The sequence below is a fragment of the Lepisosteus oculatus genome, chromosome 25 (assembly GCF_040954835.1).
Source record: "Lepisosteus oculatus isolate fLepOcu1 chromosome 25, fLepOcu1.hap2, whole genome shotgun sequence".
Classification (NCBI taxonomy): domain Eukaryota; kingdom Metazoa; phylum Chordata; class Actinopteri; order Semionotiformes; family Lepisosteidae; genus Lepisosteus; species Lepisosteus oculatus.
In genome coordinates this window covers 5,891,891-5,907,088 of record NC_090720.1, presented here as the reverse complement: position 1 = coordinate 5,907,088, position 15,198 = coordinate 5,891,891, and the positions used below count along the sequence as shown (strand labels likewise).

The 15,198-nt window shown below is 45.5% G+C and overlaps 1 protein-coding gene across 7 annotated transcripts in view; it reads left to right on the top strand.

The window, feature by feature from the left end:
- The first annotated feature begins 492 nt into the window (after window positions 1-492).
- The window catches only part of ubr4 (ubiquitin protein ligase E3 component n-recognin 4), a 69,819-nt gene continuing 55,113 nt past the window's right edge, over window positions 493-15,198 (top strand). For all 7 annotated transcript variants that reach the window (XM_069183945.1, XM_069183944.1, XM_069183941.1 and 4 more), the window contains exons 1-23: window positions 493-708; window positions 2,738-2,835; window positions 3,211-3,314; window positions 3,533-3,662; window positions 5,518-5,657; window positions 6,426-6,528; window positions 7,141-7,282; window positions 7,899-8,023; window positions 8,863-8,987; window positions 9,458-9,517; window positions 9,891-10,081; window positions 10,347-10,446; window positions 10,534-10,671; window positions 10,957-11,074; window positions 11,264-11,451; window positions 11,624-11,780; window positions 12,125-12,210; window positions 12,524-12,693; window positions 12,923-13,205; window positions 13,732-13,864; window positions 14,093-14,172; window positions 14,455-14,583; window positions 15,004-15,186. In XM_069183945.1, coding sequence (XP_069040046.1) covers window positions 584-708; window positions 2,738-2,835; window positions 3,211-3,314; window positions 3,533-3,662; window positions 5,518-5,657; window positions 6,426-6,528; window positions 7,141-7,282; window positions 7,899-8,023; window positions 8,863-8,987; window positions 9,458-9,517; window positions 9,891-10,081; window positions 10,347-10,446; window positions 10,534-10,671; window positions 10,957-11,074; window positions 11,264-11,451; window positions 11,624-11,780; window positions 12,125-12,210; window positions 12,524-12,693; window positions 12,923-13,205; window positions 13,732-13,864; window positions 14,093-14,172; window positions 14,455-14,583; window positions 15,004-15,186 — 3,108 coding nt within the window. In that variant the 5' untranslated portion in view covers window positions 493-583. The remainder of the gene's footprint in view (window positions 709-2,737; window positions 2,836-3,210; window positions 3,315-3,532; window positions 3,663-5,517; window positions 5,658-6,425; window positions 6,529-7,140; window positions 7,283-7,898; window positions 8,024-8,862; window positions 8,988-9,457; window positions 9,518-9,890; window positions 10,082-10,346; window positions 10,447-10,533; window positions 10,672-10,956; window positions 11,075-11,263; window positions 11,452-11,623; window positions 11,781-12,124; window positions 12,211-12,523; window positions 12,694-12,922; window positions 13,206-13,731; window positions 13,865-14,092; window positions 14,173-14,454; window positions 14,584-15,003; window positions 15,187-15,198) is intronic.

The following is a 15,198-nucleotide window of genomic DNA, read 5'->3' as shown; positions in this document are numbered from 1 at the left end:
TCAACACTGGAAATACGGTTAACACTGATCTCACTGAACCTCCTAAGCCAATGCCCACACCACGAATTGAACAGTCTTTTATTTCATTGCACTCCTTTAAGTTTAAAAATCACATTATTCAGAATACAGCATAATAGGCTATTCACCATTATCTAAAGTAATGTTGCCACTGGTTTAAAGCTACAGCTAAATTAATCATAAAAATATAATGGATAACAAGATGTCATCCAATCACCATGGTTACATACTTTGTAAAAAAAGGCTTGATTTAACTACATTAAAAACATATTGGTGGTAAAAACAAAGATATACTAATGATAATTCTAATGGAAATGTTGCGAGCATTTCCAGGCAAAAAGAAAAAAAAATGTTCGGCCATTTAACTAGATTGATAAAATCAGCGTTCAGCACGCAGGGCACACCCGACGTCAGTGTGACATCATCAATAATCTCTTTCTCTCCCCCACCCCCTTACGTTTACTTTTAGAGATGACCTCACTTCCTGCTGTTAGGCTGTCTTGTGATTACCTCATTTCCTTCTTTGGAGGGGGGCGGATCGCCTCATATCGCACAGAATCCCAAGATGGCGTCGAGTGGAGGAGATGGAGAACCTGAGTGGACTGCGGCTGTCCGACCGCTTTTATCAGCTTCTTACACGGCCTTTGAGACGAAGGAGCTGCCGCAGCTTGTGGGATCTATCATTAACAGGTTTGTCGAGGCCCTGTCGCTGGATGGGAGGGACTGCAGCGTGGAGCAGGGAGGCTGGATCTGCGCTTGGCGTTGAGAGCCACAAACCGAGAATCTGCTTTATCATCAGGCCGGGGAGAGAAGGGGGGTCGATGAATTAAAGGCACAGTCGGAAAAAATATCGCATTGTGATTGTTTCCGAGAGGATTTAGCAGCCTAAAGACGGCAGCGCACAACTCAAAACTTGGTGTCTAAGCTGGAAAAAAACACGTACATGTCTTCTGTTTTTAATATGACTCAAATGCGGTGACCTGTCACACGGCTGTCATCGGGTTTATTTGCTTGTTGGTGATTGATAGTTACGTGAAACAGTATCGTGCGGCAAAACATTTATCAGTTTGTCCTCCTAAGAACCTGCCTTATTTTAAGAAAATGCCGGTGTTGTCCGTGATACGCGGCGGAGTGGCTGGACTCCGGAGTTAACAGGGATCCTAAATGATATAATTGGTATCAGCTGAAGAGGGTGCTTGGTCGTGGCAAGTTAAATCACACGCAATCGGCAAAAGCTATCGCCACCCTCTTGTCTGGGTGATTTTGTACACGATGTGGCTGTTTTTTTTTTTTTAAATCTAGCATAAGCGCAGACACGTTGGGTATCAACTGATTTACAAAAAGGCTGCTCTTCCACTGGACTGCTTGTGGTTTATTCGCAGCTGTAGGCACAAGGGGGGCAGGTTTAGACTGGGTTGTCGCCTTGATCAGAAACGGCAGATTTGTTTCGCTGCCCTTCAAGTAGAGGTGGAGCCGATGGTTACAGCTGAATTCGAGGGCTACACACACTTGATCACGGCAGGGATCTACCGTATTTGTGTGTGTGTGTGTTTGTTTATTCAAGGGTGTTGCGGAAGGCAAACTAAAATGCTTTCTCTGTGCCAATGCGGACACACCCATCCATAGGCCTCTTTCACTTCCTGATACCATCAGCATCCCAAATATTCGTTTATCTGAAAATAATAAATGCCTTCGTTTGCTGAATCATTAATGTTCTTGTTTCTGCTTGATTTGCTAATGCACCTGATGCAGTTGTTGTGCTCAGTTCCCTGGGTCAAGAGTGTGTAAATGGCAGTTACTACAGAAACACAGCCTTCCTCCGGTCACCACCAAGCTCCTGGTGCTCGACAGTGTTCCAGTGGCCTGCTGTGGTACAGGAGTGCGTTAGGCTTGTAAGCAGTTGTGGTAGACTGGTGCTTCTGGTATTTCCGTGTTCAGCTGAGCTCAACAGTCCCATTGTTATCGGGGTTATTCAGAGGGATAGGTTTCAGCGCTTGCATTAAAGTTTTAGAGTGAGCAAGTCTACCAGATACCCTTCAGGCTTAATGGCAGGGTGGTCTGTATTCAATATGTAGCCTTCTGCCTGGAGCGAAGCTTAGCATGGACTCAGGGTTAGAAGCCTAGAGCCATTACTTCAGCAGCAGTGCTGACGGAGTGGTCTAGACCCAGAGGGTGTTGGGACTCTGAGCAAGCCGGGTTGCTTGTATTGCTCCAGTAAATGCCCTGCTGCATACATGGGTTTTGATCTTGGATTGCTCACCTTCACCTTGTTGAATGTGAAGCTACATGTGGAGTTGGACATGTAGCCCTGGGATCCCCTCGAAGTGGTCTTTTTTTAAGTATCATTCAGCATGCAACTCCACGGCATGATAGCACAGAGTCACTTTTTGATTAGTGATAACAGCTAAACAGTGCTGAACCTGAATGCCCTTGCCTAGGTGAAGCTGGCACACATCTCAACTGTACCATCAGCAGGTTTGGGGAATCACTGTCAGACAGATAGAACTGAATGACCGGAAAACAGTTTTCTGCAGTGTGACTTCCAGATACAGCAGCAAACACTATTGCTGAAGTGCAATCGCAGCAGGTGCAGTCAGTCAGTTATGGACTGGACATATTTTTCAATCCATTCTTTTTGCTGAACGAAACGTTTGTTGGATGAAACGTGTTTCTCTTTTTTTAGGCTTGCTTAAGTGTAACCAAATGTTTCTCCCTGCAGTGAATCTGAGATTCTACACCATGACAAACAGTACGAGCCCTTTTACTCATCCTTTGTGGCTCTTTCTGCACATTACATCACCACGGTCTGTGGACAGAGTGAGTTCATGACTTCTTGTAATGGAAAAATAATGGTGGCCATGTGGTACAATTCATTGCACACTTCATAGTTTTGTTTAAATGAAGTAATATTTGTACTGTGTATAATGAATACTGACACAGCTGAAAATAGAATAATTGTTTGTGTTGAGACCTGTTGATAGTAACGCATTTTACTACTGTTATTTAAATGTCTATTTCTAGGTTTTTACCACAAAACGTCTGAAATAAGATAACTACCTTGCTGTCTTTCTCCCCATTGGCACTCATAGTCCTAAATTCTCCCCTTAAATTGTTTGGGTGAGCTCTCACCTGTTTGTTAGAAACAATAAACATGCCCAGTTGTGATGGCTGCCTCTGTCTTTTTATTTTCAGTTCCTAGAAATCAGTTACTGTCTGTAGCTGCTGCCTGTAAAGTATTAATCGAATTCTCGCTGCTACGACTTGAAAACCCAGATGAAGCGTGTGCAGTTTCACAGGTGAGTAGCTCATTCACAGCCCAGGGTCCCGATCTGTGTCTGTAGTTACTGAAGCCATTAGCGCTTGGCTGTGCTATGACCCAATCAGTATGTATTGGCTTTGTAAAATAATTTCTTACAAGCATAAATCATTTTCACATTCTGACCAACTGCATCCTGGGTAGTTGCCTGTCTCCTCTAGTAGCTTACGCTGTCGTCTTTGGCTTTCCCTTCCTCAGAAGCACCTGATCCTTTTAATAAAAGGACTGTGCACTGGCTGTAGCCGCCTGGACAGAACAGAGATCATTACCTTCACTGCGATGATGAAGTCTGCCAAACTTCCCCAGACTGTGAAGACTCTCTCGGATGGTAAGGCTCTCTGTAGCTTCTTCAACGTTCTGGTTTTGTCATGTGGTCAAGTGCAAACAGATAGAGAAGATGAGCTTTGAGAGATAATTTTGAGGACGTGTGGAAACATTCAGACTCCTCCAACCGTTTTGGGATAAATCAAAGTCTGTTTGCAAACGGCTAGTTATAAGAACTGCATACATCAAAAAACAAGTCAAAGTTCCGTATTTATCGACAGTACTGATCTGTACTGAACGATATGCTCACAGAAGAAATTAGCTTTAAAATTCTTATACACCTGCTTTAACACATAAAGACATTGCTCGGCGATCTTTTGAGTTTTCAATCGTGTCATTTGTATTGGGTGTGCAAAGCCCGCAATCATAAAAATAATAATCTCTCTTGTGTGCCTGCAAGAGAACGTGAGGAAATGTATTATGTAAGATTTGGCTTTGTTCTAAAACAGAGTCCCAAAAGAAAGCTGTAGCTAAAAAAGACCTTGTGAAATTCTGTACTAAACTAAGGTTCTGACCTTGTTTTAAATGGTATCTGGTTAATTAGATGCCTGAATTAACTGTGGTCTATGGAGCTGGTTTGCAGTTGTGTTCAGGCCAGTCTTGGAGAGAACAGTGTTGCTGTGCTTACTCCTGAGTGTGAGGTTTCTGTGTTGGTACTTCAAATCCTCCGTTTACTTAACCAGCCTCAAAGCTCAGTGTTTGTGTGCATAATACAGGGTGATGAAGCTGGGAAGAGTTCCAGCAGATGAATGTTGAAAACTCTGTGGGCTGGACAGCTTACACAAGACAGGACAATTCACTTCCAGATGAATCCATTTCAAATTGGTTGTCTGGCTGTTTTTGATGGTGTTCCCCACACAACCCCCCCCAAGCTGTCTTTCCGATTTGGACTGTCAGGTTCAGGTTTCACATTGCGCATCAGCAGTACGGATGGGCAGTCCGTATACATCCCCCGGTCTCATCGTTGTTTTTAGTCTGTAGTCCTTGCACCAGGGGCTGTGCACTGGCACAATCACGGCGGCCCTGGCTTCAGTTCCAGGCGTAGGGGGGCTGTCGGCACCAAGTTTGTATGTTCTCCCCGTTTACTTAACCAGCCTCAAACATTTCTGTGTGGGTTCCCTCCAGGTGCTCCGGTTTCCTCCCGTAGTCCAAAAACGTCTGAGCCTTTTGGCTGAGATCAAGTGAAGTCCTGGTCGGTTAATTGGCTGTGAACTGGCTCCTCTAGTCAGTTTGGGGGGCCTGCGGTGGACTTGTCCTGTCCAGGGGGTACCCTGCTTTGTGCCCGTTGCTTGCTGGGATAGGCTCTGGCCTCGCCCACGGCCCTGAGTTGGAAGAAGCAGGTAGAAGATGGGTGTGTTTGGTCTGTACCCGGCCAGTCTCAACCTTGCTTGCGTTAATCATTCAGCAGTTTTTCTGGAGATGCCAAGCGCAATTTGGAGTCCTCCAGGAGTCTCTGAGACAAAGCCAGCAACCCTTGTAGGCAAAATGCCACAACTAAGATCTCAAATGTAAACCAAACCCCAGTGAAACTAGAACTTGCTTTAGTGGTAAGAGCCACCGAATGGTTTTGCAGCACAATACGTCAATAACGCAATGCCTAGCAGACCAGTATTCGAACACTATTCTTTTTTATCAGCTGCTTAATATTTGTGCACTTATTAAAGCTCTGATGTCTAGACAATGTCCTGTCAGAAGTTATTAACCTCTTTTTATTCTGCCAGGCCCAAGGCTCACAGAAAGAAAGCTTTGGTGCGCTGTGCATGTCAGATGGAATCTGTCATCTCTCATTCCTGTGCTGGGTGGTGGGTGTGAGTGACGATACCCACTCCAGGCTCTGTCTCACACCTGCTGTGTTTCAGTGGAAGACCAGAAGGAGCTGCCTTCCCCGGTGAACCCTGAGCTGAGACAAAAGGAGGTCCAGATGAACTTCTTCAACCAGCTGACCTCGGTCTTCAACCCCGACGTGACCCTGCTGGCGTCCCCTTCCACCCACGCACAGGTCAGTTCCGACTGGGGGACGGGAGTCTTCTCCGCAGGATGCTAGTTCAGCAAACTACTCCCATCGCCAGCGTTCCCTTTGCAGTGCATGGACAGTGTGTCGTAGATGGTATTTGGGGAATACAAATCCATTTTTGTGTTTTGCAGCAGTGTGTTTTAAAATATTTGTTGTGTTGACAAGCGGTGCTAAAAGGTGCCTTAGCAATTTTACATGATGGAAATGCATTCATATCACGTACTTTTTCTTGTAATAAAGTTTAGTGGAAATGCATAGGCTTTTAATGAAATTGCCTTTGCCGTTTAGAAAGGTTACAATCAAGAGGAGAGCATTAGGCTCCTCTAGTCAGTTTAGTATATGCTGATTGATCCATACATCTTATCCAGTCGCTCCGTGAAAGAATCCCAAGTTGTTGCCTTCAACAACACTGCTTGAGAGCTTGTTTTACGCTCCCACAGACTCTCAGAATAGAAAATCGGACTCTGAATAGACTCTTCAGACCTCAGGAATCCAGGAGGTTTTAGTGCTAATCATGTAAATAGTAAATAAGAGAGAATTTAAAGAATAGGGGCCAAATAGTGGTTATCCTGAATTAAAATATTTTCATTTTTAGCAATTCTATTACTGATTTGATATGAAGCGTCTAGTGTGTGCTTTGGAAGGACTATAGTTTTAACATGAATTCACCCTGATTGTGCCTAGCCTCTTCGTCCGCTGTGATTATCTCTTTGTCTGCTGTGGTTAATGCTGTTGCTTGGTCTGTCTGGGCAGGCGGAAAGTGATGGTGACGATCAGACAACTGCAGACCAAGCTACACAGGCCAAAATGAAGAATGCCTTTATTTCCCAGAATGTGGCAAGTTTACAAGAGCTGGGTGAGTTCATCTGTTGTTTGGCATAAATAACTATTTATTGGGATCAACCTTCTACGTTTTTTGTCCAAGAAATACCTTTTTGATGTGAAAAAGATTCACGAGGTATGTTCCAAAAAATTATTAATAAAGTCTGTTAATTTTCTGAATTGAAAAATATTTTAAATATACCCCAGACAATAAACTATATTTGTATAGAGTTTAGAGTAAGTGCTGTAATAGCTATTATTTGCAAAGGAAAAAGGAAATTACTTTTCATCTTGGAATTGACCTTTCCTTGTTCCTATGGAACTTGTATGCTGATGCAGTTCCTTGCTCTCATATATTGTTCACAGGGCTTGTAACTAAAAGTTCTTATTTTGACGTGGTGGATAATTGAAAATGGGCATTGTAATTGTTTTGCACAATTTTAAGTTTTCCACATTCTGTTCCACTAAAGATTCAGAGGTACCAAAATGTCATCATTCTGACAAACGCTAGTGTGTCCCGCACAAGCATCCAGCCGATTTTGTCCGATCGGGTCCTTTTGGGGCTGGAGGGGGCTGGTATGTTGGGGGTGTGTCCTGTGCCAGAGGTGTAGATGTGCAGGAGTGTAGCGCGCTGTGTTCTCCACAGGAGGCTCGGAGAAGCTGCTGCGTGTGTGCCTCAACCTGCCGTACTTCCTGCGCTACATCAACCGCTTCCAGGACGCTGTCTCGGCCAACTCCTTCTTCATCATGCCGGCCACCGTCGCAGACGCCACAGCCGTGCGCAACGGGTGGGTACTGGACTTCGCCAGGCGGCAGCGCAGAGCCTCAGATCGCTCTTGACTTGGGGAAGAGGAGGCCGTCGAGCCCCTCTAGTCTCTTCTGTAGCTGATTGATCCAGTGGTTTTATCCAGCTGTTTCTTGCATGAAAATCAAGTACTGGCTTCACCCCTGGGGTTGGGTAATTATATTAATAAATGCTTACACATATATAGCGCTTTTCTGGACACTCCACTCAAAGCGCTTTACAGGTAATGGGGATCCCCTCCACCACCACCAGTGTGCAGCCCCACCTGGATGTTGCGACGGCAGCCATAGTGCGCCAGAATGCTCCCCACACACCAGCTATCAGTGGGGAGGAGAGCAGAGTAATGAAGCCAATTCAGAGATGGGGATTATTAGGAGGCCATGATTGGTAAGAGCCAAGGGGAAATTTGAATCGGACGCCGGGGTTACACCCCTACTCTTTTTGAGAAACGCCCTGGGTAGTTTGTTCCATACTCCCACAACCCTTTGGGTATGCAGGAAACTGTTTTCAGGTTTATCATTTGAAACAATGCTCTAATCTTGCAAGATAAATCCCGAGGGAGGAGAGCTGAGCTCACTGCTACTTCTGTGTCGATGTAGGTTTCATTCCCTTGTGATTGATGTGACAATGGCCCTAGACACGCTGTCTCTGCCTGTGCTGGAGCCCCTGACTCCTGGAAGATTATTAGATGTGACTGTTCTTGCCCTCAGCTGTCTCTATGCAGGTAGGTTATGGTTTAATATGATTTTCTCCTTGTGTTGTTTTTTAAAACGAATATTAATGTTCTGTAACATACTGTAGTTCAATGATATTTAGATAAGATCACTTTTATGGGCCATATACAATTTTCTTGTATTGGGAATTTGTCTTTTCACATACCCCAAATTGCTCACCATGAGACACGCAGACACAAACAGGGAGAGAAGCTTGGGGTCAGAGCGCAGGGTCAACCATTTATACGGTGCCCCTGGAGCAGTTGGGGGTTAAGGGCCTTGCTCAGGGGCCCAACAGAGTAGGATTCCTCTGCCGGCCACAGGATTCGAACCGGCAACCTTCCAGCCACAGGCGCAGATTAGGAGTTCATACTAACCAACGCTGAGCATAGTTTTACAGTTTTGCATAGCAATATATCCTTCTAATATTAAGGCCGCTGGTAGCTGTATACAGATTTTGTTTACAGTCTTTGGTATGTGACCACTGATTAAACATGGAATTACATTTATACAAGTACCTGATTTATGGTTTAAAACGTCAAAGTGGTTAACTCAAAAGAAACAGTTGACTCAAAGCTTACTGACAATGGGTTTCTAGTTTGTTATGAAATATACACCTTGCATTGGATGTCTGTTTTCATTCAGTGGCCTGAACCCTCCAAGGAATTGTGGACGATAAAAACTAGTAGTGCTAAAGACGTTTAAGACCACTAACAATAGCATTAGTTTGGTCATGCAGTAATGAGGGGTTTGGGAGATTCGCCCCATCACAGCTTGCCATAAATCTTCATTAAGTACTGTGGTTCATTTCTTTCATTTTCATCAAAAATCAATCCTGCTTTCTTCTCAGGTGTTAGTGTAGCCACCTGCATGGCCATTCTGCATGTTGGTAGCGGTCTTCAGCTGCGCACTGCCTCCACCGGCTCCAAGGAGGAAGACTATGAGAAAGATGCTGCTACAATAGTCCAGAAATGTGTCAGTATTCTCCCATCGACTGCATGTCTTCTGTCCTGACTGCTATTGCTTGTTCATGACCTCTAAGCCTTTGAAGACTTAAAAGTGCACTGTGCACAATTGGCATAAAGTACCATAAACATAAGCCGCTTCCCAGTAACTGGAAATGTATTCATGGTTCAGTACAGGAGAGTATGTTAGGCACAGCAGTATCTCAGTCTTGGAACTTTGCATTGTTGGCGGTTGAGGTGTAGGAGTTCAGCCTGACAGTGTGTTTGAAGGATGATTGTGCTTTACAGTCTGATTCATAGATCATAAGCCTGTACCTGGACAGTGATGCCAGGATGTTTAGTACTGTGTAATCCAGTCAGAGCGCTTCACTGCTTTTTTTCCAGTATTTTTTGTAGGACTGTGCTTTTTGCTTTTTACACCTAGTTTTCAAAGAATATCGCAGTCTGAACTAAATGTAAACAAATTTTGTTCCCCAACAGCTTGAAATTTATGACATGATTGGACAGGCTATTAGCAACTCCCGTCGAGCAGGTGGTGAGGTTAGTTGTTGCAGACTTTTTTTTTATACAGACATACCACACGGGGGAGGTCCTATTCACGTCTGGAATTGGAATCTTAAATATCAAGACACATTTACAGCTTTGTGTTGGAGGGCAGTAGATGTGACTTTCTCAAATTCACAACATGGTCTTAAAGGAATACATGAGTGATTTATTGATAGCTTGTTTCAGTGCCTTATTAATGATTACATCAAAACACAAATCCAATTGATAAAGCATGAATGTATTTTGAAAGAAATCTCAATTTCCATTTCCTGTGGTATGCTATCTGAATTGAAGAGAGAGAATGCAGCAAAAATGAATGCCCTGTTTTGTTGCAAATAGTCCTAGTAATTTTGCTTTCTTCTTACAGCATTATCAGAACTTCCAGCTTCTGGGAGCATGGTGCCTGCTAAACAGCTTGTACTTGATCCTGAACCTCAGCCCCACTGCCCTGGCTGATAAGGGCAAGGAGAAGGACCCTCTGGCTGCCCTGCGTGTCCGGGACATCGCCGCCCGCACTAAGGATGGGGCGGGATCACCCAAGCTGGGGCCAGGGAAGGGGTATGCTTGAAAACCCTATTACAGTCCTCGGAATTCATTTCTCAGATCGTCTTCTAGAGAGGCACAAGAGTACTGAATATTGACACGGTACAGTCTTGTGTTCTGTTGATAGTTTCATCTCAAATTAAGTGTATGCTTCAGTGAGTAAGAACAGATTCAATGACTACCTTGTTCTAGTAGGCACGTCTGATTGTTTTCCATTATTTTGAATATTAAGCTCTCACATGTGCACGTTTTTAAGTTTAATGCCTTTTTGTGATTGTAGACATCAAGGATTTGGAGTTCTTTCTGTAGTCCTGGCCAACCACGCCATAAAACTGCTCACGTCACTCTTCCAGGATTTGCAAGTAGAGGCACTGCACCGGGTGAGTGCAGCTGAGAGCCTGCGTACCGGCTGGTTTTCCAGGGAGTCTCGGGCAGCAAACTAGCAACTGATGGCTTTACCTTCACAGGACTGGTCAAGCGATGGCCCTCCGGCAGAGCTCAACATCATGGCCCAGAGCACCTCCATCCAGAGGGTGCAGCGACTGATCGACTCTGTGCCACTCACCAACTTGCTTTTCACTCTGCTGTCCACCTCCTACCGAAAGGTAACAAGATCGCTTGTGTTTTGAAAGCTGTTGCATCAAAAGTGGCATCTATGTGCAAATACATACAATATTAGAAAAGGGAAGTTCTTAAAGTAGTACAGTCCTTGCGTGCTTACATTCCTCCTGTTGTCAGGCAACCGGAAAAAACTCTCCAGCACCTCTGTTAGTCTGCTCCAGTTTGTACTTGGCATTTTTTTGCAATCGTGCTCCTGTTAGGTCCACTCATTCTAAAACGAGAGGGCTCAGAATGAAGGCTATACAAACCCCCCATCTTGTTCTTTCCAGGCCTGTGTCCTCCAGCGCCAGAGAAAAGGTTCGGTGAGCAGTGATGCCAGTGCCTCCACAGACTCCAATACGTACTACGAGGATGACTTCAGCAGTACAGAGGAAGACAGCAGTCAAGGTACTTGCACAGTTCCAAGCTGGTTAACTTGCTCAGGGCCTAACTGATACAAAAAATAATGAAGGAAGGATAGCTATACCCCTCCCCTTGATTTCAAGAAAGCTTTGCTGTGTTTTCCTGTGGTTTAGTCCCGCTCTCCTTGGGGTCTGAACCATGTCCTGAAATGAATCTCCGTGCTGTGTGTTGCAGACGATGACAGTGAGCCCATCTTGGGCCTGTGGTTTGAGGAGACAATCTCTCCCAGCAAAGAGAAGGTGGCCCCACCCCCACCTCCTCCCCCACCCCCACTGGAGACGTCCCCCCGGCTGAAGAGTCCCAGCAAGCAGACCGCTGGGGAGAATGGCAACATCCTGGCCAGCCGCAAGGATCCGGAGCTGGTGAGAGCCCTGACATTTTCTTTCGGAATGCCATTTAACATTCGAACTTAGGGGTAATAAAATTAGTTGAAGGAAGACCATTTTTGACTGTTTATGTGGGTAAACTGTGTACAAAAAGCTCGTCTGATAGATTAAATGATGTGGTTTGAAATGTCGGGGTTGTCCCTTTCAGTTTTTAAGCCTGGCCTCCAGCATTCTGAACTTCATCACCACCTCAATGCTGAAATCCAGGAACAACTTCATTCGCAACTACCTGAGTGTGTCTCTGACAGAGCAGCACATGGCCACCCTGGCCAGCATCATCAAAGATGTAGACAAGGACGTCAAGGGTGAGCTTTAAACAGTGCTGTAGATAGACACTTGAACAGAGGCTTTATTCATTTCTATCTGGAAACCTTCAAGTGTTGACAAGTGAACACTTGTTTCAGTGAAGATTAAGTTTTTCTTAAGGATACAACTGTCAATTTCCAAACTACTACCTGCTTTCCTCTTACATGCATAGAGTACTACTTGTAATCTTTAAATATTGAAGACATCCTGCTGTCTTACTGTTTACTTTTAAGTTGCCAGTTGGAAATATTTCTCTAATGGAGTTGCTCTCGTCATCACATGAGTTTATTTAGTTGAGTCCATTTGTCTTTTCTTACCAAATTCAGTTTCTCCTTAACCGCAGGGTCATCTGATGAAGAATTTGCATCTGCTCTTTATCACTTCAACCACTCACTGGTGACGTCTGATCTGCCTTCACCAGCGCTGCAGGTAAGGCACAGTGTATTTGGTTAGGAGCAGTGCGCGTAATGCTGAGCTCTAAAGATCTTTTTGCTGTTTGCACTTGTGTAATCTGATGCGCGGTTTAGATGTTGGAATAGCAGCAAAGGATCAATAACCAATGCAGTCCCTTTGTTACCATTGCATTTGCTGGTTTAGTTTTTCGTCAATGTTCATTTACCGGATGAGAACGTCAGCTGAATTCTATGCACAAAACAAAATTGGCCAACCTGCACAGGATTCTGTAAGTGATTTAAACCCTTGCCTGATGCAGCCCATTAAACTGCTCATTTCTCTTCCTTAGAACACCCTTCTGCAGCAGCTGGGAGTAGCACCTTTCTCCGAGGGGCTTTGGCCTCTGTACATTCAGCCCCAGTCACTCTCGGTGCTCTCCAGGCTGCTGCTCATCTGGCAGCACAAGGCCAGTGTCCAGGGGAACCCCGACGTGCCGGAGTGCATGAAGGTCTGGGAGAGGTAGGATGCCCTCACAGCCGCCTTGTCCTTCATGCACGGTGCCTAAGCCAAAGTGTGAGCCAGGTGTAGAGACCCAGTTAAACACTTATCCCAGCCAGCCTGTCTTGGGGAAGCAGGCAAATGCAAGCAGAGCATTCAGATTCCGCACACAAAGCACCGCCCATTCTCAATGCCCCGATCCGAGCCCACAGCCCGACTCACGTGTTTGCGCTTCCTTGTTCTTGCGTAGGTTCGTGGGGACGCTGAAGCAGCACGCCCTGCAGGGGGCGATGCCGAGCGACGTGGAGGACCTGAATGTGGAGCACCTGCAGCTGCTGCTGCTCATCTTCCACAGCTTCTCGGAGAAGGGGCGGGGCAGCGTGCTGGCCATGTGCACGCAGGCCATCGCCGAGGTGGCCGCCCGCGTCGACACGCAGCTGCACGCAGTGCCCCTCCACCTGGCTCGCATTCTGCTGGTCTTCGACTACCTGCTGCATCAGTACTCCAGAGTCCCCATGTACCTCTTTGAGCAGGTAGGAGGCACTCTGCATTCCCAGATGACTCCAAACGTCCTGCTGTGTTCGTGGGCCTTTAGGTCGGTTTTGTAGTGATATCGGTGAGGGTCGTGGACGTGCTTTTAATACCGAGAACTGGAGGCCCTTCTTTACCCAAAGGGATGCTGAGATCCTTGGTTCAGTTCCCTACTAAGTACTTGATGGGTCAGACGTACCGACTGGCTTAATTCCACTTATAACTGTTTTTATGAGGGTCCTGGATGAAGGGAAGGGTTATCTGTGGTTGGTTCTGCTCAAAGTGTCATAGGGACACCTTTCACACATCATTTCAGTCACAGTTCTTATGGGGCTTAGTATCCTGGCAACAATCACACAGTAGATCCTATTTTTGAAAAAGAACCCATGGCTTTAAATGAAGGATCAGATCTTAAGTCCTTGTAAGTCCTCTTTCCTGATATGTGACTCTGCAATATAGAGACGTTTTAACAGACGGGAATGAAAAGTCTTTCTGGGAAGGATCAAGACATGCTCTTTGTGTTTCCAGGTCCAGTATAACCTGCTTACTCCCCCAGTGGCTGGGAGCACTCCTGGCCAGGAGGGGAGCAAGCGCAGCACAGCTCCTCTTTACTATGGCTTCAAGGAGGTGGAGGAGAACTGGACAAAGCACTGCCCGGCAGGTAGGCAGCGCCCTCACTTTACAACTTATTCTTTCCTGATCGCTTGCTACTTACTTGGTGTTGTGGCGTTGGAAGTTTCAGTTCTTGAAATTCCATGATACTTGTATAGGAGTTGAGGGTATGCTTATGTTCTGCAGCATAGCCAAGATTATCTCAAAGAAGGCGTTGGTTGTCAGGATGCAGTCGTTTATTGGTAGAAATTAACTGGTGCTTTTATCTTTTGTGCAGATTCCACACCTCAGCCTAAATTCTACTGTGTCCTTTCACCCGAAGCATCAGAAGATGACCGAAGCCACTTGGACAGTTCGGTAAAACACACTAATCCCACCCTTAGTAATTTATACTGAAAGGATTTCGAATTCTAACAAGCTTGTTTTAAAATGTAGGTTTTACTATCCGGAAAGCAAACATTGTGAAGTCCAGAGTTGGGGACAACTTTATCCTTAGAATATTTTAGCCGTAATTTATTCATAGTTCTTTCTTTCCTGTTCAGAACAGAATTTGACTTTTAATGACTCGTTTTGTGAGCCGCTGCTCTTGAATTAAAAAACAGGGTCTTTCGTGACTGACATGGGTTTCCATTTGTACAGGTGTTCCAGGTCCTGTTTAACAGAGCGACCAAGTATGATGAGCTGTACTCCTACCTGATTTCCCTCCTGTCTGCTGGCTCACAGTTCGACATGACCAGGAGGCAGGAGAACAAAACGATCACACCCCTGGTAAGACCACCAGCCTGGAGGCTTCAACAATGAACAATTTCTCTTTAAGCATTTATGTGAATTTTTGGAATACTGCAATGATTGTACTTAGTGCTGTTGAGATCACATGTTTCTGTAGAATTAAAAAAAAAAGCTTAAACCATGGAATGGACTTTAATGCCTATTTCTGTTTCCATTCTGGAAAGTGTACGTTTTTGTAGTATGCGCCCTGCAATTTACACACGGCCATGCAGATTGCCTTGTCCGGTGGTAGTGTGTGCTGAGCAGTTTCGTAGTCACCGATTTCTAAACGCTTCTCAAAACATTTTTGGGTGGTCTTTTACTGTGACCTTTCCATCGGCTGTAGCCCCCTTTCCGATTTGTGGAATGCTTCATTCCGTTCGGAGCGTGACGCCGGTCTTGCTTCTCGCTGTGCTGCAGGAGGCCTGCTCCCTCCAGTACTACTTCCTCATTCTGTGGCGGATCCTGGGCATCTTGCCGCCTTCCAAGGCCTACATTGACCAGCTGAAACCGAGCGCCAGCGACCCCGGCGAGAGCGACATCCTGCACACCCTGCGCTGGTCGTCCAGGCTCCGCGTCGGCACCTACGTCAACTGGATCAAGGTGAGCGGGGGT